The sequence below is a fragment of the Talpa occidentalis genome, unplaced genomic scaffold (genome assembly GCF_014898055.3).
Source record: "Talpa occidentalis isolate TD23 unplaced genomic scaffold, MPIMG_talOcc4v2.1 talOcc4.17, whole genome shotgun sequence".
NCBI classification, from domain to species: Eukaryota; Metazoa; Chordata; class Mammalia; order Eulipotyphla; family Talpidae; genus Talpa; species Talpa occidentalis.
This window is the reverse complement of record NW_023601754.1, coordinates 20,145,587-20,170,877: the sequence shown is the minus strand read 5'-3', so window position 1 is coordinate 20,170,877 and position 25,291 is coordinate 20,145,587. Positions and strand designations below refer to the sequence as shown.

The 25,291-nt window shown below is 52.5% G+C and overlaps 1 protein-coding gene and 1 long non-coding RNA gene across 4 annotated transcripts in view; one reads left to right on the top strand and one right to left on the bottom strand.

The window, feature by feature from the left end:
- Positions 1-2,450: 2,450 nt before the first annotated feature.
- WFDC1 (WAP four-disulfide core domain 1) overlaps positions 2,451-25,291 on the bottom strand; it is a 53,486-nt gene continuing 30,645 nt past the window's right edge. The window contains exons 1-8 of one of the 3 annotated variants that reach the window (XM_037516260.2): positions 21,584-21,682; positions 21,141-21,312; positions 11,792-11,975; positions 8,720-8,803; positions 7,565-7,705; positions 6,280-6,321; positions 5,690-5,795; positions 2,451-4,337 (exon numbers count right to left, since the gene is read on the bottom strand). In XM_037516260.2, coding sequence (XP_037372157.1) covers positions 5,737-5,795; positions 6,280-6,321; positions 7,565-7,705; positions 8,720-8,803; positions 11,792-11,975; positions 21,141-21,284 — 654 coding nt within the window. In that variant the 5' untranslated portion in view covers positions 21,285-21,312; positions 21,584-21,682 and the 3' untranslated portion in view covers positions 2,451-4,337; positions 5,690-5,736. The other 2 variants (XM_037516261.2, XM_037516259.2) reach the window with 2 other exon arrangements.
- LOC119249148 (uncharacterized) lies at positions 16,790-20,235 on the top strand. Its single transcript, XR_005126084.1, has 3 exons — positions 16,790-16,872; positions 17,946-18,143; positions 19,952-20,235. It is a non-coding gene; the product is annotated as an uncharacterized LOC119249148 (long non-coding RNA).

The window sequence follows — 25,291 nt, the reverse complement described above, 5'->3', positions numbered from 1 at the left end:
TCCCAGCCTCCTGTCTCCTGCTGGTGACAAGAACCTTCTTGAGGCTCCCAGAGGCTTCCCAGCTGAGGCAGCTCAGGGGCCCCTCCAGCCCTTCATCTGGGACTTCGGGGAGCCTGTCGTCCCGGGCAACCTGGGGCTCCTCCCTCACCATCCCTTGCTGCTCCCTGCAGCCTTGATGCCTGGAGGGGGGTGGGGGGCAGAGCCAGACCCACTTAATCCCAAGAGTTAGAAGGGGAGCCCCCAAATCTCCACCCCACTCTCTGCAGAGAGGTTCAGCCAGGCCCTGCCCAGAGAATGAGACTCCTGGTGACTGGCTTCGAGCTCATTCCCAAATCTGCCTTGTCCCTGCCACCCCATTTTGGTAACAGCCGCTGTGTTTTGTTAAGGAAAGAAACGAAGAAAGTTGTCTTTGGGCAGCACTAGCTCGGCACCAGGAAACATCTGAAGAGCTTCCCAGCTTCATATCCCTGCCCATATCACTAAGGGGCAGGTGCTGTCAGCTGAACAATTTACAGAGGAGACTTTGGCCCCAGGGTCACTTAGAAAGTGAGGGGAGGCCCAGGTCTCACCCACTGACTGGGCTTCAGAGTCACTGATGCAAACTGGAAGTGGGTGCCGCTGCAGACTCACACCTGGGCACCCTTCAAGAAGGAACCAGAACCTGCATCAACCACAAGCCCACCCAGGGCAAGAATGGCACTGCCACCTGTACCACTGCTTCCCAGGGGCAGCATGGTGCTGCCAGAGCCAGCATTGGAGACATGGGGGGTTTCAAAAACTGCTGGGCCCAAGCCAAGTTTCTGACTCAGTAGGTCTGGGCTGGGGTCTGAGAACCTGCTTTTCTAGGGAGGTCCCTGGTGTTGCTGATGCTGCTGGTCTGGGGACCCCATTTTAGGAACCGTTGCCCTGTGAACAATGGATTTTCGAACAGGTCTTGGCTGGGACGGTCTGTCCCCTCCCAGGGCGTGAGGCGTGGTGGTTTCACGAGCACAACCTTATGGTTACCTTAAAAATCCATCAATCCGCAGGTACCTGAGAAGCCTCTGCAGCCCTCATAAGTGATGTATAGGACGTCTGGGATCTACTTTGAAATAAAGTCAAAAACTGAGCCTCCCCACTCCCTGCCCAAAGTTGAGAATATAGACTTGGACTGGTTAAGTCCAAAAAGCTGTGTTTTTATTTGGGAGCAATTCGTTTTTATTTGACAGCTTGTTGGTTTCACGGAGGAGTAGAGGCCTGACTCCTCCAACTAGCAGCTGTGCCTCCTTGAGGGAGATACACCCCCCTGACCCCATGCAGAACCTGGGTCCTCTCTGCTATCCAGCAGGCAATGGGGTCTTTCCAACCCAGGTGTTGAAGAAACAGCAGATGCTGGACCCATAGCACTTAACTTGGAAAGTCATAATGACTCCAGTTCACTCTGCTCCGACATGTGCCCAGGCCCAGCCTGGCCAGGGCAGTGCCTCATGGGCAGGGGGCTCACCCCTTTCAACCCACTCCTTGGGTTCCTGGCTTGAGCGTGTATGTGGGGATCATACTACTACTCAGGGGCATGCGGGCGTCAAATGAGATGAAGCCCAGAGGTGGCCCACTGTTTTCGGGGACAGGTTCAAAGATGTGAACCGGCTTGCACCTGATTAACTTTCTACCTATGCCTCCTCCTCACCTCCCCACATTTGCCTCCCCTCACCCGCCAGCACCCATTAGTCCAGCCAGTTGGAAGCTTGCAGTTCTGAGACTGTCTCTGGCCCCTGACTCTGCACACATGTTCCCTCTGCCTGTGGTGCCTGTCAAGTCTGCGTCTCCAACCTAGTCTGGCTCTCCTGCTCCCCCCAACTGTGTCTCCCCAAAAGACATGTCAGCCTAACCCCAGAAGCAGTGAGTGTGCACTGACATGTAAATGGGGCCTTTGCATGGCCACCAGCTCCCTGACCTTTAGCCGCCCCTTCACCCCTGGAATGTGCATCTGCCTTCGTCTACCTCTTATTTCTAGGGAGACCTGGACGGGCTCCTCCAAGTATCCCACTGTCTTCACCCCCCACCCTCATCTGGTGGAAGGCACAACAGGAGTTACTCCTGTTCCACAGCAGCAGACACCAAGACTCAGAGAGGCTGAGCTCTCAGTTCAGGGGCACACGGCTCTGACCAGCAGGGCTACCCCCAGGCCTCTGCTCCAAGCCCAGCGCTCTCTCCTGCCCTTGCCGGTGGAACCTCTGCTCAGACCTAGCTCAGGTGAGACGTACCCACTGTCACCTGCTTTTCAAGCCCATCAGGTGCAGGGAAGGGCTGGGCCAGCTCCCAGTGAGACTCCCCGCTGGGTTCAAAGCCAAGACACGCAGCCACCTCAGATGGGCCTGTACCTGCTCCCCCACCCCCATCCCCAGCCATCAGGGCATCCCCCTTCAGACAGGGATGGTGTGATGTTGAGTGCAGTTCCCCACCACACAGGCTGGAACCGTGACGGCCAGCATACCTTACAGCTCACGCATGCCATCTGTAGCTGAAAGGAAAGCCAGGCTGATATGATGCTTTCATTTCTACTTCAGAATTATTGAAAACCCCACCTAGAATCACCTGACATAGGCTTTGACTGTGGGTCGCTCTGGTGCCCACATCAGAAAGAAAACATAAAGGAAATAGATGGGGCAAGGAAATACCCAGAAGGCGCTAGAGTTTGGATCAACTCCACCCAATCCCTTCCCCTTGGAGTCTTCAGTCTCTCGGACTTTCCACGGGCAGGGCCCTCTGAGTCCCCAGAGTGCGGTGACGCAGCCTTTCTCAGAACCTGGCTCCTCTGTGGGGCCTGGAAGTTTCCACCTGCGCAGTTGATGCCTCCACTGCGTGTGCTCACAGCCCAGCATAGGTCCTGTGATGTGCCACAACTCCAGGAACATGGAAGGTGAGGAAAGCATTCTTTAGAGATGCCAAGAATCTAAGCATACCTGGTAAAGCTTTCTTGACAGGACGGAGGGATGAATGTGTGAGTGAATAGTGAGAGCAAGTGGGGAAGTTAATTGATTAACTGGAGCCTAAGGGAAAATGCCCCACTGGAACGTACTGACAGATGAAGTCACACAGATTAGAGGCTCATTATTTAGGCTCCAAGCAGAGTTTCTCAAGTGGGGGTAGCTGTGGGTCCAGGGGTCATGTGGTGAGGTCTGGAGACTGGGAGGCAGGTGCTCATGGCACCTAGTGGGTGGAGGCCAGGGATGCTGCTCAACCCCCAACATGCAATAGGACACCCCCTGTCCCAAACATACATGCAAAGAATGATCTGGCTCAAAACATCAACAATAAGTCTCCCTGGGTAAAAACCAAACAGGCAGTGCTCTCCCTTACCATGCAAGTATTTCCCAGACTGTTCAGATAGTAAGCATGATCAGCTCAGATCACCACCTCCAGGAAGCCTCCCTGAACTGCTTCCCCCCATCTTCCGTCCAGGCTGACTCTGCTTGTCTGACTCTCCAGTGGCTCCCTGAGGGCAAAGGCAGGTCTTACTCTTCTCTGAGCTTCCACTACCCCTCCCTGCTCTGATATTTGCATCTTATTCCATAATTTACTCCCACCTGGATGATCTTAAGTTCACAATAACCTTGAATTCTCATCGACACTTTTGAAATATGAACCCCAAGCCTTAGGGATTTTGGTAACTTGCTGAGGGTGACCGGCTGGGCCTAAGACAGAGCAGACACTGTCCTCCTTGGCTTGGGCGTCAGCAGCCCTGGATTTTAATCCCAGTTCTGCTGTTTTCTTGCTGGGTGATTCCTCGTAGCTTTCCTAACCTCCCTGAGGCTGAATTTCCACAACTGCAAAAGGAGGATGTCATACTCTCTTTATCAGGTCTTGTGAGGGTCATACTCTGTGCCACGCAAGTAACAGAAAAGAATCAGAAAATCATCCACTGGTTAAAATGGTGAAGCAGGCATGAGTGGGTTTTATTTCTACTTTGTGAGTAATAAATTTATTTTGAAGACATTTGGGATAGGCCTCCCACAGTCAGATCTAGAGAAATCTGTAAATAACCAAAACATTGAACTCTGTCGCAGAAAGGAGTTTCCTCAGCTGACATAGGCGGTGCCTTCTTCCAGGTAAGATTTAGAAGTGGAGCTTCAGGGCCAAATGGGGCTTTCAGGATGTTAAACAGGGACCGCGCGCCGGTTAGTGTCTCCCACAAAGCCCCTGTCAGGTGGGGCGATGCTGGGATTAAGAATCAGGTGTCCTGTCTCTAAGTACCTCTGGGGTCCTGCTCTGCTGAGCTGGGCATGTGGGGGTCAAATCATTTTACCCGGCTGTTTCCAAGGCTTAGCAGAAAAAGAAGGGATGTTCTTTCAGAGTGGCTAGAAAGGAATCAAAGATGGAATGAATGTGAGCCCAGCTGATGCTGGGGCAGAACATGGGGTCACAGAGGTGTCACCCCCCCTCTCCTCCCCTACGAAACAGCAGAGTAAATTCTTAACTGACTTCAAGTCTTCACGGGCACATGATCCTACATACCCTTCACCATTTCCATTTCATAGATGAGAAACTGAGGCTTGGGGAGGTGAAGGCATTTGCCTGAGGCCACATGGGGGTGGCAGAGCAGCACTTTAAGCCGGACCTGACTGCCCTGAGGTCACCCTCGAAGCGCTCTCCTCCCCAGGGCCAGAGTGTCCAGGGCAGCTTCCCAGTCCTCGGGGTCAGCCCCTCGCCAAGGCCCGCGCTGTCATCAGCAGGTAATAGACACTCTGGCGTCGAGCCCCACGGGCTCTCGGTCTTCTGGAGGGCGCCACCTGAATAACCTGGCATCTGAAACCTGAGCTTTGCCTGAGGGCGGCAGTCACCTGCTCTTGCCGGTTTCTGTTACTACGCAGAGACGGCGGCTGGCACAGGGCAGGTGAGCACCCAGGTTTGCCCAGTTGAGACTCCTCAGTGGCTCCTGTCCACGGCCCTTTGCATCTCCCTGCACCTTGGCCTGCTGGAGAGTCTGACCGCAGAGCCTCCTGGTTATCTCGTGCCGCCTCCCCTCCTTCGTCGGTGCCTCCCCGTAGCTCCTCAAAAGCAATCTTTCCTGCCTCTAGATTTTGCTCTTCTGGCTGCTCCTGCCTGGTCTTCCACGACAAGCCTGTCTCACTGTGGGCCCTAGTTCCGCCGTCACCTCCACAGCCACTTTCCTGAGCCCTCTGAAGCAGCTCCCTGCCCACCTGCTACTTCCTTTGCCCACCCGTCCTGCTCCTTCACGACAGCTGCGTCAGTCGGTCACTTTCCTGTGGGTTCACTTGTTGACCTGCTGAGTCTCCTACTCAGATGTCCACCCTGGGGTGGCAGTGGGGGTGGGGGGCGGGAGGGTGGGGAAGGGAGCAGGAACTCTTATTGTTCACCGTTTCACCCCCACTCTACCCCCGCACACCACAGGTGGCTGGAGACGCAGCTGAGTCTGGCCCTGCCTGTCAGAGACCTGGCACTCCGGGTGCTGTCAGTGGAAGGGACAGACCTCACAGACGTGGAGGACGTGTGTGCAGAAGCTCTGAGACCAAGTGACAGGACAGATAGAAGGGAAACCACAACACAGCCCAGTGTTTCGGTGTGAATGGAGAGGTCTAGAAACTTCCCACTTCTGCTCACATACATTTCTCACATAGTCTCCAGGGAACGAGGCGACCTACCCGTCTTGCCCATGATAAAAGCCCTGCCCTTCCTCTCCCGAACCTACCCCCACGCGGGCACATCACGCCTCCTGCCGATCTGGCGGTCCTCTCTTTACCGAGACCACCTCTGCGGTCCTTTTCCGTGTTCTGCCACGTTCTTGGAGTCACCCTCTGCAAAAGGACGGGCTCGGTCAGGCAGGTGTGCCAGCTCCCACTCCAGGCTCGCCAGTCCAGACCTGGCCCCTGGCCGCCTCCTCCCCCAAGTAGGTCACCCCACGCCCACTGCCGGCTCCTCCTTGCCGTGCCTCGCAGCCTGCAGTCTGGCCAGGACTGCACTCCTGGCTCATGTCCGCACACTCTCCCCTGCTCTGCAGACACTGTGCTGCGGTGGTGGCAGTGCGCTCCTGCCTCAGAGCTGTACACTTGCTGTGTCTCTGCCCCAGTCCCTGACTCTTCAGATTGGGCTTAAATGGTTCTCCACTGGGAAGGCTTCCTTAATGCGATAGTCAAGGTGTCCTGAAGGTGACCTTGATCAGCCTTCACTATTACCACAAAATAACCACTTCTGCTTTATTAGCATTAGAACTACCTGCTTGTTGTCTGTATCTTTGCCCTTTTTAGTACTCTGCAAAGAAAGAATGGTTTCTTCTCTTACCCGGATATTCCTTGAAAAATTTGTGCTGTAGGAATCGCCCATCTGGAAAACAAGGAAGAGAAGTTAATAATATCAAGGAGTTATTTCATTTTTCACTCTCATCCTCACGAGTTTGCAGTGGAATTTTCCAGAGGGTGCATGACACGTGATGCTGCAGTCGACCAAATGCAGAAGCAGATGTGAGGATCCAGTTCTCATACTAGAATTGCAAAAAATGTAAAACAATGCCGCTCTTCTCACGTTTGTGTGTGTGTTGGGAAATGGAGTTACTTTTAAGAAAAATGTCATCTATTTGCTATGTGAGTTTATCCTTGCTGTTTTTCATTAATATTTTTAATGCCTCAGCTTTAGTCTCAAGCATGGTAAGCATAATAGCCACAAGCCCCGGAGGAGAGCTTTCTGGCATCCTCAACATTTTTTGAGTGTAAAGGGGTTCTGAGCCTGAAAACATTTGAGAACCAGTGTCTTCACAGATGAAATGTCAGTAGCATTTGGCCTGTTGTTGGACAAATGTCATTACACGTGTTCATGATGGTCCTGAGAAATTGAGGATTCTCTGACAATTCAGATTTGTCACCATTTTATTTATTTATTTATTTTCTTTCTCATATATAGGTTTTGTGGGGTTTTTTTAAGATTTATTTATTTTTATATAAGAGCTGGGGTACAGGCCAGAGGTGTGGGGGGTGAGAGGATTCACCAGAGATAGAGTGGGGAACAGAACAGGCAGACTGACTGAAATACACTGCTGAGGGGAGCAGCAGGCAAGACAGAAGAGGTCCGTTGCGCCATGTGGGTTGCTCCCTGGCAGGCCGGGGATCGAACTCGTGCTGCAGAGGCTATGGATTGCTTCATAGTGCTGTGCTTAACCCCTTGCGCCACCAGGGAGGCCCTTTCTTCACCATTTTACACAGACATACAGATGGATATAAAATGTCCTGTTTATCAAGCACTGTGGTTGCTTGATTCTGCTCTGAGAGCTTCACATGTATGATTTAAATGAACCCTTTGGAAGCCCCAAAGTGACTCAGATTTGAAGCAACTGATCCCAAGGATGGCCCACCAGTGGGAGGGGAAGGGCTGGGGTTTCTGTCATCGCAGCAAGATGGAGCCAAAGTGAGGACTGGAATGGAGATGCAGGGCAGTGGCAGGGGTGGGGGTAGGAGGGGCTCTCGGCCAGGCTCAGGGGCTGTGGCTTTCTCCAAGGGTGAGGGTTTTCAAGGTGGTGGTCAGGGAGAGTGGGCCAGGGAAGAGGCCAGGGCCAGGGCCGGAAGCCCACACTCACCTGCCTGCTGGCGCTGCCTGACACACTGCCCGCGGTTGGGGATGCCCTTGGCCACGTCACCAGGGCTCAGGATGAGACACTCATAGCCTGTGGGACAGAGGAGTGGCTCCGCCCCATCCTCTGTAGTGCTGCATGCCTCTGCTGGGGGAGGGACACAGCCAGGGTCACCCATGCCATCCTCAGAGAATGCACCTTACCCAGAGGGGCTGCCTCTCATCTGCACCCCTAGTTCCTTGGGTCTTACTCACAGTGGAATGCTGTCCACACACATGGGCACACACAGTCCAAAGTCGCCTACTCCCAAATACCCCCTCACACACACAGGCATGCACATGCACGGTCACCCACGCATCTTGAAACACACAGGCACACACCATCACGCTTATGAACACAGCTTCACAAACAAGCCCTGACACCACATGTGCATGTCACACGACATGTTCACCCACACACAAATCCTGTACACACAGACACATGGCCAGTTGTGTTGTGCACAAATCCTGACACACACATTTCACAGCCCACAGATGCTAGCATACACACATTTGTGTGCATGCACACAGACACACAGAAATTACAACACACAGCCACAGCTACACCCACACAGCTAAACCCCTTCCTTCTGGTAATAGAGCCTCTGAGTTTCAGTTGGATGCTGAGTGGCCAAGCTGCAGACTATATTTCCCAGCCTCCCCTGTGCATCATCGCTGCACACCCCAACAGCCAGAGCAGGATCACACATGCCCACAGAGTTGCAAGCACAGCTGCACACACTCAATGTACTCACTCACACCCCTGCAATTCTCCAGGCCCCTGGACCTGTCATTCTCTCAGAAACTGCTCACCCCCGGAGGCCTCAGCATTAGGGTGCAGTGAACCCCTTATTATGATTTTAGAGTTGTGAAAACCAGCCACAAGCACCCTCCCTTTCATGTCTCCACCCAGGAAGGAGACCCCATTCCCAGGACAACAGTTCTGTTATGTTTGAGGGATGCTGAGGGCCTGGCTTCCCCCTTATGTGTTAAGGCTGGGAGGAGCCAGAGGGCTGAGAATTTGGGGAAAGGCAGCCTCCTGGGGCAGACACAGCCCTGGGTATCATTGATGTGCTAAATGCAGAGAAGAGGGATCCTGGCTCAGAACGGATTTGGATAGTACCTTGAAGTGTCTCCTCGGGGCCATCCAGGAGCCAGCCATTGCCACCCAGCCATCGAGGTTTCGGCTGCACCAGCCAGTCTAAAACTAAACCATCCAGGGTTAGATCCAGCCCCTTCAGGCTATCCCTGGGGGTGGGCGAGCTTATATTTCACAACAAACATGGAGGTCTCTGCAACAGGAATGGCTATGGTTTTCCAGCAGACATGTACCCCTTCCTTCTGGTAATAGAACCTCTGAGTTTCAGCTGGATGCTGAGTGGCCAAGCTAAAGACTACATTTCCCAGCCTCCCCTGCAGCAAGGTATGACCATGTGATCTCATTCTGGCCATTGGGGTATGAGCAGCAGTGAGGCTGCAGTTTCCTGTCTGACTCTGGCAGCCATGCCTATTTGCTCTCCCCCCTTGTTTCTCTTCTTGCAGGTGGGAGCCACTTGGACCAGGCAGAGTAACAAGATGGGGTAAAAACGGGTCTCTGATGACTGTGCCATCCACCACCTGTCTCCTCTGGCCTAGTAACCACAAGAGAAGTAAATGCCTGAGAGATTGAGCCCCTGGGTTGGTGGATCTTTTTGTTATTTGTGTAAGTATGTTTGCTAACCAATGCACATTTAGCAGGAAGAGTGACCTATGCAATGGGCAGCAGGGTCTTCAAAAAATGAAAACAGAGGCCAAAAGTCCAAATGCCTCCTAGGTAAGGTAGCTGAGAAAAGCTGGCCAGGTAGGAGAGTGTTCCTGCCTGCATGGGCCACCTGGTGATCAGTCCTGGTCAACCATGCCCACTGGTCCCAGAGCCTCTGGGTGCTTAAAAAATTTTTACTTCTATATTTAAAAAAAAAATCAATTACTGGGTTTGCAATGTTGGCAATTAATGTTTTAAATTTTAAGCACTTTGGAGATCAAATAAAAGTGGTCTGGGATCATATTACGTATGATCTGTGCTTTAGTTTGATTCCAAAACATGACAAAAATAAAGAGGGAGATGTGCTGTCTACCATGAGTGCATAGGTGGGTACTGGTAAAAATGCTGGCTGGGTCTGGCTTTCACAGAGGACAAGGCCATGATAAGCTGGTGGCTCGGGCCTCAAACTGAAACAGCAAAGAAGTGAGGCAGCAGTTAGCAGCTTCCAACTCAAGAGGTGACATGACCAGGTTCTGCAGCCACTATTCCCAGTCTTCTGAGTCTTCCCTTCTCCTCCCCATCACCTTGAACTGTGGGTGAGAAAATGCTGTCCGTGCTGTTTTTTTACCAAAGAGGAAATGTACGAATATTGGCTATTTCCATCCTTCTCTGCATTGACCAAAGGTTTCTGAGCAGCAGGAAATAAAACACATATCTTTCACTACATTGTAATACTGAAATGTGCCCCAGGTCCCCCCATCGACTTGCAGGCTGCTAGAGGCCTGGAGACCCAAGGCCTCACTTGTCTGCTCCCTCACTCAAATTTTCTCAGGCCCTGCTAAAAAAAACTCCCTGCACCCAAGTCCTTGTCTCAGGTTCTCTGTGGAGGGGACCCAAATGAAGCTTATGACATGGATCAGCACTCACGATGGAGCCTGGTACAGCTCAAGTCACCTGCTCACCAGAGATCTGGGGGTAAGGAAATGAGTTTGTGGGTGTCTGGGGGGAGGATGTTCTGGGCAGCGAGGGATCCTACAAATAGCCCCAGGGCCCCAACATCCCTGCACTCAGGGCCTTAGGCAATAGGCACTTCTCCACAGTCAGAAGACTGCATTGAAACTCCCACAGTGTGATTGTGAGCAAGCGAGTTATCGTCTTGAAGCCTCTGTGTCTTCAGCTCTAAAACAGGACAGATCACAGTCTCTCCGCCCCATGGGGCTGTGTGAGCATTAAAGGAGATGGTCTACGGAAAGGCTGTTAGGAATGCTGTGGATAGTTGTACAATGTACACACTGCTCAAAAGCACATGGCTAGGTATATCTAACTCTGTGTGTGTGTGTGTGTGTATCAATGTGCAAGCCCTGCCCTCCATAGCTGAGTCTGGAATTCCTAAGCCCAGACAAAGGCCAAAGGAAGGGACACCTTTTTTGAAGTGCCTGCCCTGAGGGAAACACCTTTATGTGCTTTTTCACCAGGAGGGGGCGCATTTTGTTCTTCTTATAAAGGGGCTGGTGGGACTCTGCCCGGCCAAGAGGCTGAGCGCAGCACAGTTAATGAGCATTATTTAAGGACCCTGAGTCCTTTGTCATCACATGACCAAAGAAAACAAAGTGTAGTCATTCTTGCCTCCACCTGGGTGGAGGACCCGGGCTGTCTTGTCAGAGCACCTGCAGTTACGAAAGCCCAAGGGTCCCTGCAGCCTCCTTGGGGAGGCACAGTCCATCAGACTGCGGTTTCTAAAAATTCAGCCCCAAGCAGAACTGAGAGTGGAGGAGACTTTACTGACATGCGCCCCACCCCAGGGAAGGTAGATGCCCATCCCCCTCCGTTTTCCCCACTGCCCCTTCCCTCCCCTCTCTCCAGGAGGGAGCTGGCTCCTTCTGAGGACTTACAGGAAGGGCCTGTTTTCTCACTGCAGTGGGCTTTACAGGTACAAGGATGTGAGGCAGCCAGTGGATTGACTAGGAGTCTGCGTGGCTCTGACCTGCTGCCGCACCCTCTCTGGGTCTCTAGAGAGCCGGTACCCCCAGGGCCAGGCATCATGAGCGAAGGGAGCCAGGTGGGTGGGAAACTGAAGGAGTCTGGGCATCTGGGGGCACCTGAAGCTGCAATGAGTATTGGTCCTGGGAGTGTGGTGGTCCATTTATAAATAAAGTCATAAATGGATTTTCTATGAGAAACCTCCATCCTCAGAGGAGGAGTCACGTCCAGGAATGGGGAGACAGTGAAGTGCTGCGTCAGCAGGGGGCACTCAGCACAGGGACATGCTGGTGACCTAAATTCCCATTTTACATGTGGCCTGCCCAGGGGTTCCCGCCCAGGCACCCCACCCAGAGCACCCTCAGTTTCAGCTCAGCTCTGTTTCTTCATCTTGGGCACTTACGGGCAGAGCAGGAAGTTCACTTGTGGTGCCTGCTGCCCACCTCCATCTCCCCAAGCCCCGGGGGCACCTACCTGGGGGGGGCAGCACAGCCTCCAGGCAGGCATAGGTGCACCCGTTGTAGCAGCAGCGCCGGTGCTGGGGGCACTCCAAGTCGGCATGGCAGCGCACGGCCTGGCAAGCACCGGGGGGCAGCGATCGAGGAGGCGGAGGGCAGCGATCAGCATGGGGCTGCCGGGGAGCGCCCACTTCCTCGGCCTGCAGGAAAAGGGCACGTGAGCTGGGTGCGGCTGCAGCCTGTGGGTCTGGAGTTCTCACCCCTGAACTGTGTGCTGGGGGCAAATTGCTGGGCCTGTGTAGGCCTCTGGTCCTGTCATGACCACAGCCGAACCAGCCTCAGTGGGTTGCTCTGAGGATCAAAAGATGCTGTTTCTGTTTGTAACAGCCTCCAAATGCAAGGAATGAAAAGCCATGAGAGGCAAAAAGGATCTATGACTCTGAAGGAAAGTTTGTTCGGTAGTGTCGCTGCCATAGACAAGTGTATATGTACAAGCATATATGACAGGGTATCTGAGTGTCTATACAAACACACGTATATGCATGCACAGACATTCCTATAAACATATTTGTTTCTTATCATCCATATGTTTATATAAAGCTTTGGGATTTTATAAGTCTCAAATAGAATGGATAAATTCACACAACTTGAACAAATCTCACAAACACCATATGGAACAGACAACAAGCCAACTCACAAGGGGACACAACCTGATGCCATTTGCATTTTTAGTTTGGAAACAGGCACAGCTGCTACCTGGAGTGTGAAGTCAGGACAGCAGTGAGTCACCTGATGGGCAGTGAGTGGGAGGGACAGGGGTCTTGGGGGCTGGCCCTGGTCTCAGGGGCTGCTTCTGGGTCCAGGTGCTGGCTACACTGTGGTCACTTTGTGGAGGTTCACCTAAAACTTGACCTATTTAGCCCCCAGCACAGTTGCCCTGAACACGAGTACATATTTCTAAATCCTGCCCCCATGTAGTGTCTGCAGCCCTTACCACCTCCCCCGGTGTGTGAACCAAAACATGAAATAAGACCTGACGTGCTGCTGCTTTGGGCAGAGCACAGGTGCACTGGCCCGGTAGGAAGTGCAGGTGCAGAACAGTGTGCTGGGCCCCAAATGTTCCAAAACATACACATACACACACCGTAAGAGGCATTTGTTTGCAGGGGATTAGAGACTTTTGGGAGGATGCATAAGCACGCACAAGAAACGTACCCATGATTTCCTTGGGAGAGAAGTATTCAGTTTTGAAGCCAAGGGAGATTTCTCCTCATGATAGTATATACTTTTACACCGATTAACATTTTTTTTTAAACCATGCACATGTATTTTTTCCATTTAAAGGCCATGAAAAATTGTAAAAACAGTAGAAGTGCTTATGAAGAATTTTGAAAGACAGGAAACATATTTCTGATACAACCTTGAGTTATTAAAATAAAAAGGCAAGACATAAATGGGCCCATGGGGTCTGGTCTGCCATGAGTAAGAGTCAAGGATGCTTGACCGTGGCTCTGGCGGTGCTCCCAATGCCCTGCAGGGGGCGTCTGCTCACCAGGCGAGCACCGGCTACACCTGGCTCATTGCCAGTTGGAATCCAGTCCCCCAGAGAGACCAAGGCAGAGGGGCTGGGGTGGTGAAAGCAGTGACTAAGAAAGGTGGGGCGCCCATCCTGGCAATATCCTGGAGAATTTATCATTTCTCCCCTATATTAAAATATAAGTATAAACATAAATATATCCTTACATATTTATATATAATACATACATATTAGATATGTATCTTATATATGATTTAATCTGTGAAAAGCAAACGAACACAAATCAACATTTGGCAGATAAGAAAATGACCGCCTATTCTCCCCCAGAGGGGTGAGACCAGAACTCGGTCTTCTGGTCCAACTCCTGCTTCAGCCTTTTCACCATCTCCTCCTCAGCCCAGTACATTTATGAATAATTTCCAAGCTGCTAGCAGGGGACATAATCTCCCACCACTAGCTCTTAGTTCATTTTCTTCAGAATTAATGACACTGGACCCCTGTGGGGTCCGCACCGTTTTAATCCTGATCAAATGCGGCAGCTGGCCCGGCCTCCATGGAGGGCACCGTTGATTTTCCCACCCAGCCTGCTTTTACATCGTCTCATTTATGAAATTTAATGGAACTGGGAGATCAGCCATGAATCACTTTTCACCCACCTCTGCTGACTTCCCAGTGACGCCCCCAGCAGGGGGGCATGGAGCGAGACCAATTTAAATATGAGGTTGCTCTGCCAGGAATATTCAAATGTCATTTCTTAGAATTTGGAGAGAACAGAAGAGATAAGCGCCTTAGAAGTCCAATCTCCCAAGTTATTTACGGGGAGTGGAAACACCAGATGGTCGTGGGTGATAAAGAACTGGTTTCGCCCAGGGACCCAGATTAAAGGATTCAATATTTTGAGAAATATTTTATGTCATGCAAGGGGATGTTCCAAGAGGGTTTAAACACAGGATGTTCCCTGGAGTTTTGAAAGGAAAGTGACTTTTACTAAAAAAAAAAAAAACAAAAAAACAAATAGACTCCCAGCCAATGGCTTCCCAGCCCACCAGGTGAGAGGGTCACAGGTCAAAGCTTTCTCTGACCTCACTCCCATCTCTCTCTACCTTTCTGACCTTGAAGCTGCGTCGACCCTCACCCCCTGGACCCTGAGCCTCTGTACATTGATGAGGATAGCACCCCAAATCCCTGAGAAACGAGACAGACAACATCCTTCATGAAAATCCCAGCATAACCACTATGTCCATCTTTTATCTTCCTTCCTGCTCAGGCCTCCGTGGGAAGTCTACTTGCTTTGACAGGCATCCCGGGTGCCGATCGGATGGGTCCCCAGTCTGCGTGCCTTCTGTGGCACTAGCTACTCCCTGGTAGCTATTTTCTCTCATTCTTCAGATAAATACTTTTGGAGGCCTCGGAAGATTTACACCGCCTTCTGCTGTGACATCTCAGGAAGCAGCCAGGGACAGGCCAGTTCTGGGCCCCTTCAGTGGAAAGTCCACGCCTGCAAGCCCAAGTCAGATCCCAGGGAAGCAGACACTGGATGCCAGTCAAGGCAGGCTGGCTTGGTAAATAATGGCCCCGGGTCATCACAGAAGTCTCTGGAGAGAGGATTGAGATCTACCACCCAGCCATATGGCAGACAGATGAATTCATCATATACTGCTGGATGAAGAAAAGCAAGGTACAAAGCAGCACAAAGCAACCACACACACATTGTCTGATCCCATTATTACGAATGCCCAGGGTGCACCAGGCCTGGGAGGGGGCATGGGGAGAGACTGCTAATAGAGGCGGGGTTGCCTTTTGGGTTGATGAAAATATTCTGGAACTAGACAGAGGTGCAGCGCACACCACATTGCAAGTGAACCAAATGACACTGAATTGTACGCTTTGAAATGATTTTGACGTCATGTGATTTTCATCTCAAAACAAAAATTTAAACCAATATGAATAAAATTAAAATTAAAAAATGTATGCTGTGCTTAACTACACCACAGAAGAATTTAGATACACCAAAACGTAAACAGACCTGTGTCTTGGAGGAAGAATTTACATCCTTTTACTTATTTATAACTTCTGGACTGTCTCAGTTTCTTTTACTGTAAACATCATTATTTTTATGATCAGGGAAAGAAATTTAAACCATTTCCATTTAAGGAGAAAGAATCCAGTCTCCAAAGCTGCCCCAATTTACCTCGTCCCTCCTCAGCACTCCCGAGACCCTTCACTCCCCTGAAGAGCTTTACCCTTCTTTGGAATGTTCCAGAGAGTCAATGGCCAGACCAATAAAAATGCATCCCAGGACTGGTTGGCTTGGTGCAGGAAGAAAGCCAATTTTCCTCTAAGCATTGCTAATTCTTCCTCTGGAATGTGGACGTCAAAGTTCTAAAAATATGTCTCTCCTTGGAACACAGAGCTCAGAGTTCAGAAATCCATTTCCTGATGCCCTGGGACCTCAGCCTGGCCTCTGGCAGCAGAATTGGGTGCAGTCTAATGAGGCTTCCTCGGAGAGTTACTCAAAACCCCGGGATCTCACGTCCAGGCAACCCCATCACAGGGCACAAACAAGACCCCAAACTCTATCAGTTCCTTCAACTATCATCCCCCAAGCACCTCTGTGCACCTGAGAGTCTTCTGGAACTTTCCATCCCTCCTAGTCTGACCTAGTGTAATTTATTCATTCATTTAATAGTAATCCATAGCTCAACTTTGAACAGTGATGAATACTAAACCAAACATCACACAAATACAGTGAATGAGTGATTTTGAGGACTCATCTGCAAAAGTAGTTAAAGAAAAACTAACCAAAGCCACAGTAAAAGAAAAGCAAATGTGTGGATAGTTATAATGACAGAGCTAAATGCTGTGAAGAAAAAGGCAGGATGTTATGAGATGTCTAATGGAAATCTAGATGCCCTGAGGGGAGAGGGGAGACCTTGAAGCTTACAGGAAGCATGACCTGGAGCACCAGGGAGCACCTTGGGGGCGCTGGGGACACAGTGGGGACCACCATCCACTCCCCCCACCTTCACAGAAGTTCCTTGGGTTCCCAGTATCTTTTCTATCATTGTGGTAAAATATAATATAAGGTAAAATGTGCCCTTCTTAATAACCCACACGGACGGCTCAGGGGCGCTGACCACTTCACAGTACTGCAGCGCAGCACCTCATCTCCTTCCAAGACGCTACGTCACGCGAACACAAACACTGTCCTCATCAAGCAGGTCCTCCCTGTCCACTCCCGCCAGGCTGGCAACGGCTGGCCGCTTCCCGGCTCCGTGGATCTGGCCTCTTGCTAATTTGTTTCATACAAATAGCCTGTGAAATGTGCCTTTTGGTGCTGCTGCTCGGCAACAAGTTCGCAGGTCCGGCCACACTGCAGCAAGGGCAGGACCCCCGGCCTTTTTGTGACCACAGGAGTCACTGTGGGGATGGCCCGTGTCTCTCCATTCTGAGCTCACAGACACTGGGCGGCCCCACCTCTGCCTTCGTGAGTGGTGCTGCGTGAGCCTTTGGGAAGCTTCCCGCTGCCGTGCCCCACCCCTTGCTGCAGCTCCCAGATGGTAAGCACATGGGGATGCGCCCGCGCCGCCTCTGCTCGTTTCCACCATGCAGTCACTGCGGCACTGAGCCTCAGATGAGAAGGCAGGCCCCGAGGGGAGACAGCTTTGTGTCCCAGGTGACCCCACGCCCGTGCTCTACTTTGCCTTCCTTCCACCCGCTCTCAGCCAGCCAGCTCGTTCCCTGTTCCTCAAATGTCGCTGTGCTAGACACAGGGGTGTGGCCAAGCCTGGGGGTGGCTTCTCATAGCAGGCCACTCCCCTCTCCCAGCCTCTAGGTAGGGCCCCCGGGGCCCAGGGAGCGACCTCTGCTCACAGGGGATGCAACTTGGTGGCTCTGATGATGGACCCCACGGGGGTGTCATCTCATAAGTTTCAAAGAGTAGGGGAAGCCCACTCAGGAGTGTCGCGCAGAAGGGCAGGAGGCAGAGCTCTGGTGTACGTACCGTGCCTACTCTTAGGTCTTAGCGAAATATGCAAGAGATGCCTTAGAAGGTTCTTGAGCTCCCAGAAGTAATGGAGGAATAGAGAACCAGGGTGGGGAGACAGAGGAGCAGGTGGTGCACAGGACGGCTCCTGCTAGGCCTTTGTGCCCAGCAGCATAAGGTGGGGGGACTATTTGCAAAGGGTGCCCACCTGGCAGGGTGCAGTGCAAGAAGGCACCCTGTTCCCCGCTGCTGCAGCCCCCTGGCTGGGCCGGCGCTCTGGGCAGAGGGCAAAGTGCATGACCACTCCCAGCTGCCCCGGATGGGAGCTGAGAGGACAAAGCAGACCCAGAGCCACAGTGACACATAGGAACCTTCAGATGTCCCGGTCTCCAGGCATTGGCCCCACCCCAATGGGTAAACTTGTCAAGAGTTTCCTGAGCCTCAGTGCATGGCAAACACCTGCCCTGGGGCGCAGTAATGCTCTGTGAAGAAGAGTGCTTAGGGGACAGCAAGTGCGAGGAAGGTGGAGTCAAGGACGCCTGCTCCTCCCGAAAGCCTACGGGCTATTTGCAGACACTCTGCTTGTCCTGTCCAGCCTTGCAAATATTTGGTTCTGTTTTTGTTTTGTTTTGAATGGCACATATGTAGCGCGGGTGGCTCTGCACCAGGCACGGGGCTGAAGATCTTTTCATTGGACTGCAAAGCAGACACTGCTGTTTCCCAGGCTGTGGATGAGGAAACAGGCTCAGAAAGGAGAAGCCTCTTCCTGGCAGCCTCCAATAGGCCTTCGTGGGACTATAAAACCAAGTTTGTCTCCCGTGTTTCCTAGTCCTCAGGCAGTAAAATGTACGCAGCATTAGGAAACTAGCCTGGCTCCACTCCAGTTCATACTTCAAAGCCCTAGGTTCAATGTCCACAACACCAGCAAACCTTCCCCAACTCTCCTGGGACAGCACTGCACACGTTTTTCTGGGTTTCCATACATTTGCCCATAATTCACCCACAGGAACATACTGGGTGCCCACTTACTGGCAGGCACTCACTCTGCAAGGGGATCCTTACTCGTTGCAATGCCATAACACAGATACCAGAGACATGACCTCAAGAGCAGAGAGAACAGTAAGATATAACAACATAATTAGGAAGTGATGCATTTCTAATTTTTAAATGTAAATTATTGAGCTCTAAGTTAATATGATTTAATTTCTAATAAGGGTCAGCTTAACTGTGCAAGGTGGTAGAGGCAGCTGCTGTACCCTCGCCCTCACCACAGCTCCCAAGGGTCCTGGGCCCAGGTTGAAGGGTGTGTTGGGAGCCACACGGGAAGGTCTTGTCTCTGAGTGTGTGGGGGCTGCTTCCTGTGACTCTGCCATTCCCTGCTGGGCATCTGCATGGAATTAGAATCACAGCTGCAAGGGCACTGGAGGTCATCTGGTCTCAGCCTCATGGCCAGCTCACCACCTGAGGTCCAGAGAGCGGCCCAAGGTTGCACAGCTGACTGCGTTGTGATCCTTGGCCCGGAGCCCTACCCAGTCTCCCTACCCCTTTCTCTCCGTGGGCTTTCTCCAAGGCTTGTTCTGGCACAAGCCTCTCCTGAGAATGGGTGCTGGGGAGGACGAGAGGTCACTGATAACTGGAGACTTCAGCAAGGGGCAGACCCGGAGCACCTGCATTCTGACAAAAGTTTGCCAGAACTAATCCAGTTTCTGTACTACACCCCCAGGCCTGTGTTTTTAAAGATCCCCCAGCCCACGTGCACACGGCCCCCAACCCTCCCAGCTAACCCATTCCTCTTAGTGAGGAAGTCACAGCTTCTTTTTTTAGGACTCTTAGGAGTCAGGGGGAGACAAGACCAGATGCTGGACTGGAAATCTCTTTGGAGTGCTAGAGCCAAAGAACTGAACATCCTGCGGAGCTGGTGTAGAGCATGGAGGAGTCACACCCAAGAGGGTCTCCTCCTTCCTGGCATACATCAGCCCCCTCTGAGGTTTCTGGCACATATCACTCCCACCTTGGGGCCTCATCACCCACCAAGTCTTCTTCTAAGAATGCCATCCCTCCTCCTAATTATTTTTTTTTAAGATTTTATTATTTATTTATACAAGAACCGGGGTACAGGCCAGATGCGCAGGAGGGTGAGAGGATTCACCAGAGACAGAGCGGGGAACAGAACAGGCAGACTGACTGAAACACATTGCTGAGGGGAGCAGCAGGCGAGGCAGGAGAGGTCTGCCCCGCCATGTGGGTTGCTCCACAGCCAGTGAGAATTGAACCAGCACTGCAGAGGCTGCAGACAGCTTCACAACGCAGCGCTCAACCGCCTGAGCCACCAGGGAGGCCCCCTCCTCCTAATTCTTAATTGCTCTTCATGACCTGTCAAGGGTCCTCACCTCCTCCAGGAAGCCCTCTGTGACTACACTGTCACGTGAACGCTCCCTCCTCCAAACACCTACCATCATTTCACTCTATTGCTTTTTTCCAGTCCCACATGGCCTCCTGTCTCTTCACGTGAGCAGCTGCCCTACTAGAATGTGAGCCTGGGAGGTTCACATATAAGCCTCCATGCAGTTTTACACAGCCCCCTGAGTAGGGTATGTGTAGGGGGTGTCATTAAACATTCTTTTCTTCCCTCTCCATCTGGAAAACTCCTATAGATTGGTCAAAGCTCCAGGATGAACGTCTGAAGCCCTGGAAAACCCTCTCTGACTCTCCTGGGGCAGAGCTGCTCTCATTCTGGCCTCCCATTGTTTGCCGCTAAGAATGTCCTGGACACAGACTTAATGGCAGGCACCAGGAACGCTGCGCTGAATGAGACCAAATCAGACCCCATGCTGAGGAACCCACATTCTACCCAGGGAGGCCAGCACCAACCCATCTCACAATGATTTAATTAAAAGTCACCAAGATGCACTGACCACCTGTCTGCACTATGTGCTTTCTGCATTTGGAGTCCTTTAACTTCACACGGTGCTCAGTGCTTCCTCCTGCACCCTCTCTGCCTGCGGTCCCGGCCGGAGACCTCCCCTATCCCTACCCCCTCCGCTAGACCCCTTCTGCTTTACTTCTCGCCGGCACATGCCACTAAACAGTTTCCCAAATATTTCTCACTTACTCTCAGCCATCCCCAGGTCACAGGAGTAAGGTGAGCTCCCCAAGACAGGCGTCTGATGTCTGTATCCCCACAGCCCAGGATGGTGCTTGGCAAACAGTGATGAGCAAACACCTTTGTTGAAAGGAACTCATCTCTCTTTTTTGGATGTGATCACTGGTGTGCAGAGATGTCCAGCCACTTGCCTGGAGTCACACAGCAGAGGGGCAGGAGCGTCTGGATTCAAACCCAGATGCCTGACTCCAGGCGCAAGCTCTTCACCACTGGCTATGCAATACTGCCCATGCGTCTGTGCTGCCACTTGTCACCCAGCTGCCTCTCCCACGGGACCATGCCACCTTCAGGGGGAGGCGCTGTGTTTCTATCTTGTTCCCACAGCGCCTGGCCCAGAGAGGCTTCTGCTGAATGTTTACTGAATGAATAGCTACATGAGTGCCTGATTACATTTCATAAATATTTGGCTATTGATAGTGGAGACAAAACACTTGTGGTAAGTCTGTGGACTCCACCTGCGGTCCACTCTGGTGATGCAAGAGGCACAGCCGCCCTGCATGCAGTTGGCCCCCTGTGCCTCTTCACTCGCAGGCAAAGCACCGCAAGACCCATCTGTCCCACCCACCCACTGACTCCCCATGAGGAAATCCACCTGCCCTGTGTGCTGGGAGCGCTCACAGAACTTCACAGCGCCCAGACCCACTGCCTGTCTGCCCCCGGCTCCCCACCCAGACACTTACGTGGGATTTCTCGGCCAGCCTCGAGTGCAGTGCCCGCTTCCAAACATTCTTGGCAGAACTGGCTTCGAGGAGAAGCAGCAGGAAGTACAGAGCCCAGATGACCTTCCTCCGGCCGCTGCCCATCCCACGGCTGGCAAGAGGCATTTCCTCCCAGATGTCCGGAGAAGAGGTGCTGTAAGTGGGGAGCAGACGTGTGCACGCTGGCTGGACTGTCTCAGCTCCCCTCAGCCGGGTCCCGGGGATCATGTGTCAGCGCCCAGCACATGCCCCCACCCTGCCCCCACCCCGACGGCGGCCGGCCCGCCTGGTTTTAGCTGGCCCTATAACATCTGGCCCCAGAGACTCCAACTGAGAAGTCCGCAGCCCAGGCGGCTCAGATGGAGGCGGTGGCAGGAGGAGGGGGCACCCGCTGCTTGGGGACGTGGCCGGGAGTGGCTGCTCACTCAGGGATAATGAGTGCTTCCTTGCAGGCTGGGGCCGTCTCCTCCCGGAGGTATCCTGGCCGCGGGGCAGTGGGGACTGCACGCCAGCCAAAGGGGGGAAGGCCCCGGCGGATGGGTGGGGGCCGGCGGCTGCTACCTCCTCCAAGTTTGGAATTGGGCTGGCCAACGCCGTCTGCCCATAAAAGCTTCCTGGGAAGATGCTGCTGAACAGGCCTGGCTGAGCATGTGGCCGTGTGAAGAGATGTGGTCGTGTGTCTCTTGGGGGAGTTACAAGAAATCGCAAAGCACTGCACGTACGTCACAAGAGCACTATAAATGGCAGTCTGCACCTTTGATACGGGGTTCAGCATTTCACACAGTTTCTATCCCATCCCTGTTCTCAGCAACCCCAAGACAAGGGACTGTTTTGACACCCATTTTACAGATAAGGAAACAGAGGAATGACCCCGCCTGAGGTCAGGTGGAAGTGGAGGTGGTGGGGGAGCAAGGGCTGTACCCCCAATCCATGGACCAAGGGAAGGAACCCAAGCTCTACTCTTCGGTGCCCTGGACAGAGTCCCAGCCCAGCCTCCATGTCTGTGGAAGGCTGGGAAAGCCTCATGCCCTCCTGAGGACACATGTTTCCCACCTACCGGCCAGGGCAGCCTCAGGACTTCCCAGGTGGGAGCCACCAGCACTCTCGGCCATTTGGCAAATCAACCTGGTCTGTGCTCCAGGTGCTGCTGGAAGCACCTCCCACACCCGAATGCATTTATGTGCCGCATCAGCCCTGTAAAGTGGGTGCTGATCACCCCATGAACAGACAGAAATTCAAAACATGGGGAAGTGCTCAGGGCTAGTCCTGCCGGGGCACTTGAACCAGCGTGAGAGCCAGTGTCGCTTCAGTCCTGTATCTCGGGGGCCTTCCTTGCCTTACCCTAGTCCTGGCTTGACTGTCACCTTAGGCTAGATTCTAGAACAGCCTCCATTCTTTCATCCTGGAGATGTTTGCCGAGCCCCGCAGGGGTGGTGGTGAGGCAGGCCTTATCAGGCCAAGGGCTTTGCAAGCTGCCCAGCACTTCTAAGGTCGTGCCTGTTGACGTGCCTCCATTTCCTCATCTGTAAAATGGGGACGGAGCTGCAGCCTATCCTGCAGTTTTGCCGCGAGGATCAGCTCTGCTTGCAAGAGCAGTCAGGGCTAGAACAGGCTTGCTGGCAGGACATCGCCGCTTTTTGGGTCTCATTCATGTAGCTGCACTCGGGTCCAACCCAGGTTCGTCAGGGAAGCCGCTTGCTGCTGGCACCTGGCATCCTGGGCTCTCTGGGAGCAGCAAACACCCCCCAGATGGCTCCGCTCACCCCACTGCTTCTACCCCTCCCCGCCACGATGCCATTATGGCATGCATGGTCACTCTCTCCTGGAATGCCATTTCTGCCAAGAGCACCAACTCTTCTGCCAACAGGGGGACGACGCCCCAGTGACTCCCCAGCTCCACTGCCCTCAGCCTCTTGGCTACCCCTCACCTGAATGCTGTTTCAGCATTGGCCGCCCGACCCACCCACCCCATCCTCCAGATCTTTGTGGAAGGCTGTCTTCTCAGCGAGGCCTTCTGCAACACCGGGATTTATTTATTTATTTGTTTTTATTTTAATTTTTTTTTATTTATTTATACAAGCACTGGGTACAATCAGAAGCGTGGGAGGGTGAGACAATTCACCAGAGGCAGAGCGGAGAGCAGAGCAGGCAGAAGGACGGAAGTACACTGCTGAGGGGAGCAGCGGGCGGCAGGAGAGGTCTGCGCGCCATGCGGGACCCTCCTCCAGTGGCCGGGGAGCAGCAGGGGATCGAACTGGCGCTGCAGAGGCTTTGGGCAGCTTCGCAACCCAGCGCTCAACCGCTGCGCCACCGGGGAGGCCCAACACTGGGATTTAAAACTGCAGCTTGACCACTGTTCCAGCGACCGTGCGAGTCACTGACGGTACTTATTAGAGACTGCCCGTCTCTCTCATGGTAGACAAAATAGTGCCCCCCTTAGGGTGCCTGTGCCCTGACCCTCAGAACCTGGAACTATATTACCTTACCTGACAAAAGGAACTCTGCAGATGTGATGAAGGCTCCTGAGGTGGGGAGACTAGTCTTGATTCTCTGGACGGGTCCCGTGTAATCATAAGGGCACTTGTATGAGGGAGGCGGGAGGCCAGAGTCAGAGAAGGGATAGCGAGAGCAGCGAGAGAGATGGGAAAGTGTCACGTCCCTGGCTCTGAAGAGGGAGGGAGGGTCGCCACCCAGGAAATGAGAGTGCCTCTAGAAACTGGAAAAGACAAAGAAACGGATTCTCTCCCAGATCCTCCAGCAGGAATGAAGCCCAAACGACACCTTCATTTTAGCCTATGGGACTCATTTTGGACATGTGAGCTACAGAACCCCTAGGCAATAGGTGTGTGTGCCTATGCCACTGAGTCTGTGCTCATTTGTTACAGCAGCCGTAAGGAAGCTTGTTCACTCCCAAGTGGGCTATAGGCTCTGCAAGGTCAAGTATCAGGCCCCTTCCTGCCTGATCAACACTCAGGACCAACTCTGGGCACACAATGAATATAATTATCCTGATGACCCCACTGGGAATCTTCCATCTACAGACATAGTTTCCCAACTCAAAAGTGGTCCCCTCAGAACATGGCACAGGGCTGAGCACACAGCAGGTGCTCAATGCATGCTCGGCAACTGAAATATCAGCTCCACATCAGGGTTGGGACCACAGGGACCCGGGATGCAGAGATGTTCCTCATCTGTTAATTTCTTGCAAACATAGACTTATAAAGACTTCAAGATGGGAGAAGTGGCCACTCCAGAACACAGCAGCCCTGGAGGCTTCATGTGGAAGGAGGAAAGATCAGAGAGGAGAAAGAAACAGAACAAATTTACCGGAAAACCAACCTGCCTTTGATCAGTGACAAGGCAAGATCCTGGCCTGACAGCCAGCCTCAATACTCCCCACTGGTGCCGAGGAGACAGCCAGGGTCTAGGGCCCATCATGATTTGGGGGCCGGCAATTCCTTCTGGGCTCCTGCCAAGCCTCAGAACTACATGTTTCAAGTGGCGGAGGCCCTTCTCGTTTATCTGCATGCTGGGGGTCTGGGCTTGGGCCCCAGTTTGGTGGGCTGGCCTCCTGGGACTTCCTGCAGACCCGTGGGTGAGGTTTCCTCTGAGAAGCCTCTTAACTAGTGAGGCCTTTTATCTCTAGTTCCCAGGGGCCTGCTGACTAGGGTCTGACTAGGGTCAGCTGCCTGCCAAAGGCCTCGCCCCTCAAAAAAAGGAGGAAAACATCTCATTTAAAAATATAAAGGGGCACAAATGCTCAGGCACTTCACTTTAGGAAGCAGAGGATGTAGAGGATATGGCTCACAATTTCAGAGTGAAGAAAGAAATCCTGCCCCTCCAACCCTGAAAAGCTCCCCAACCTGATCACATTCCTTCCCTAGGGAGACAGAACATTTCCTTCCCTGGTGACCAGATCAGGCAAAAAAGTACTCCAGGAAAGGGAACAGGGTAGTATTAATATACCAGGGTGGTATTAACTATACATTTAGTACTTCGTACTAAAGTGTAAATGACTTCCAACAGAAAGTAACATGAGCAAAAAAAGGAGGACTGAAATACATTCATTCAATCATTTGGGTGTCTATCTACTATGTGCCAGGCCTGAGGATACCCGGGAGACTAAGGCCAGT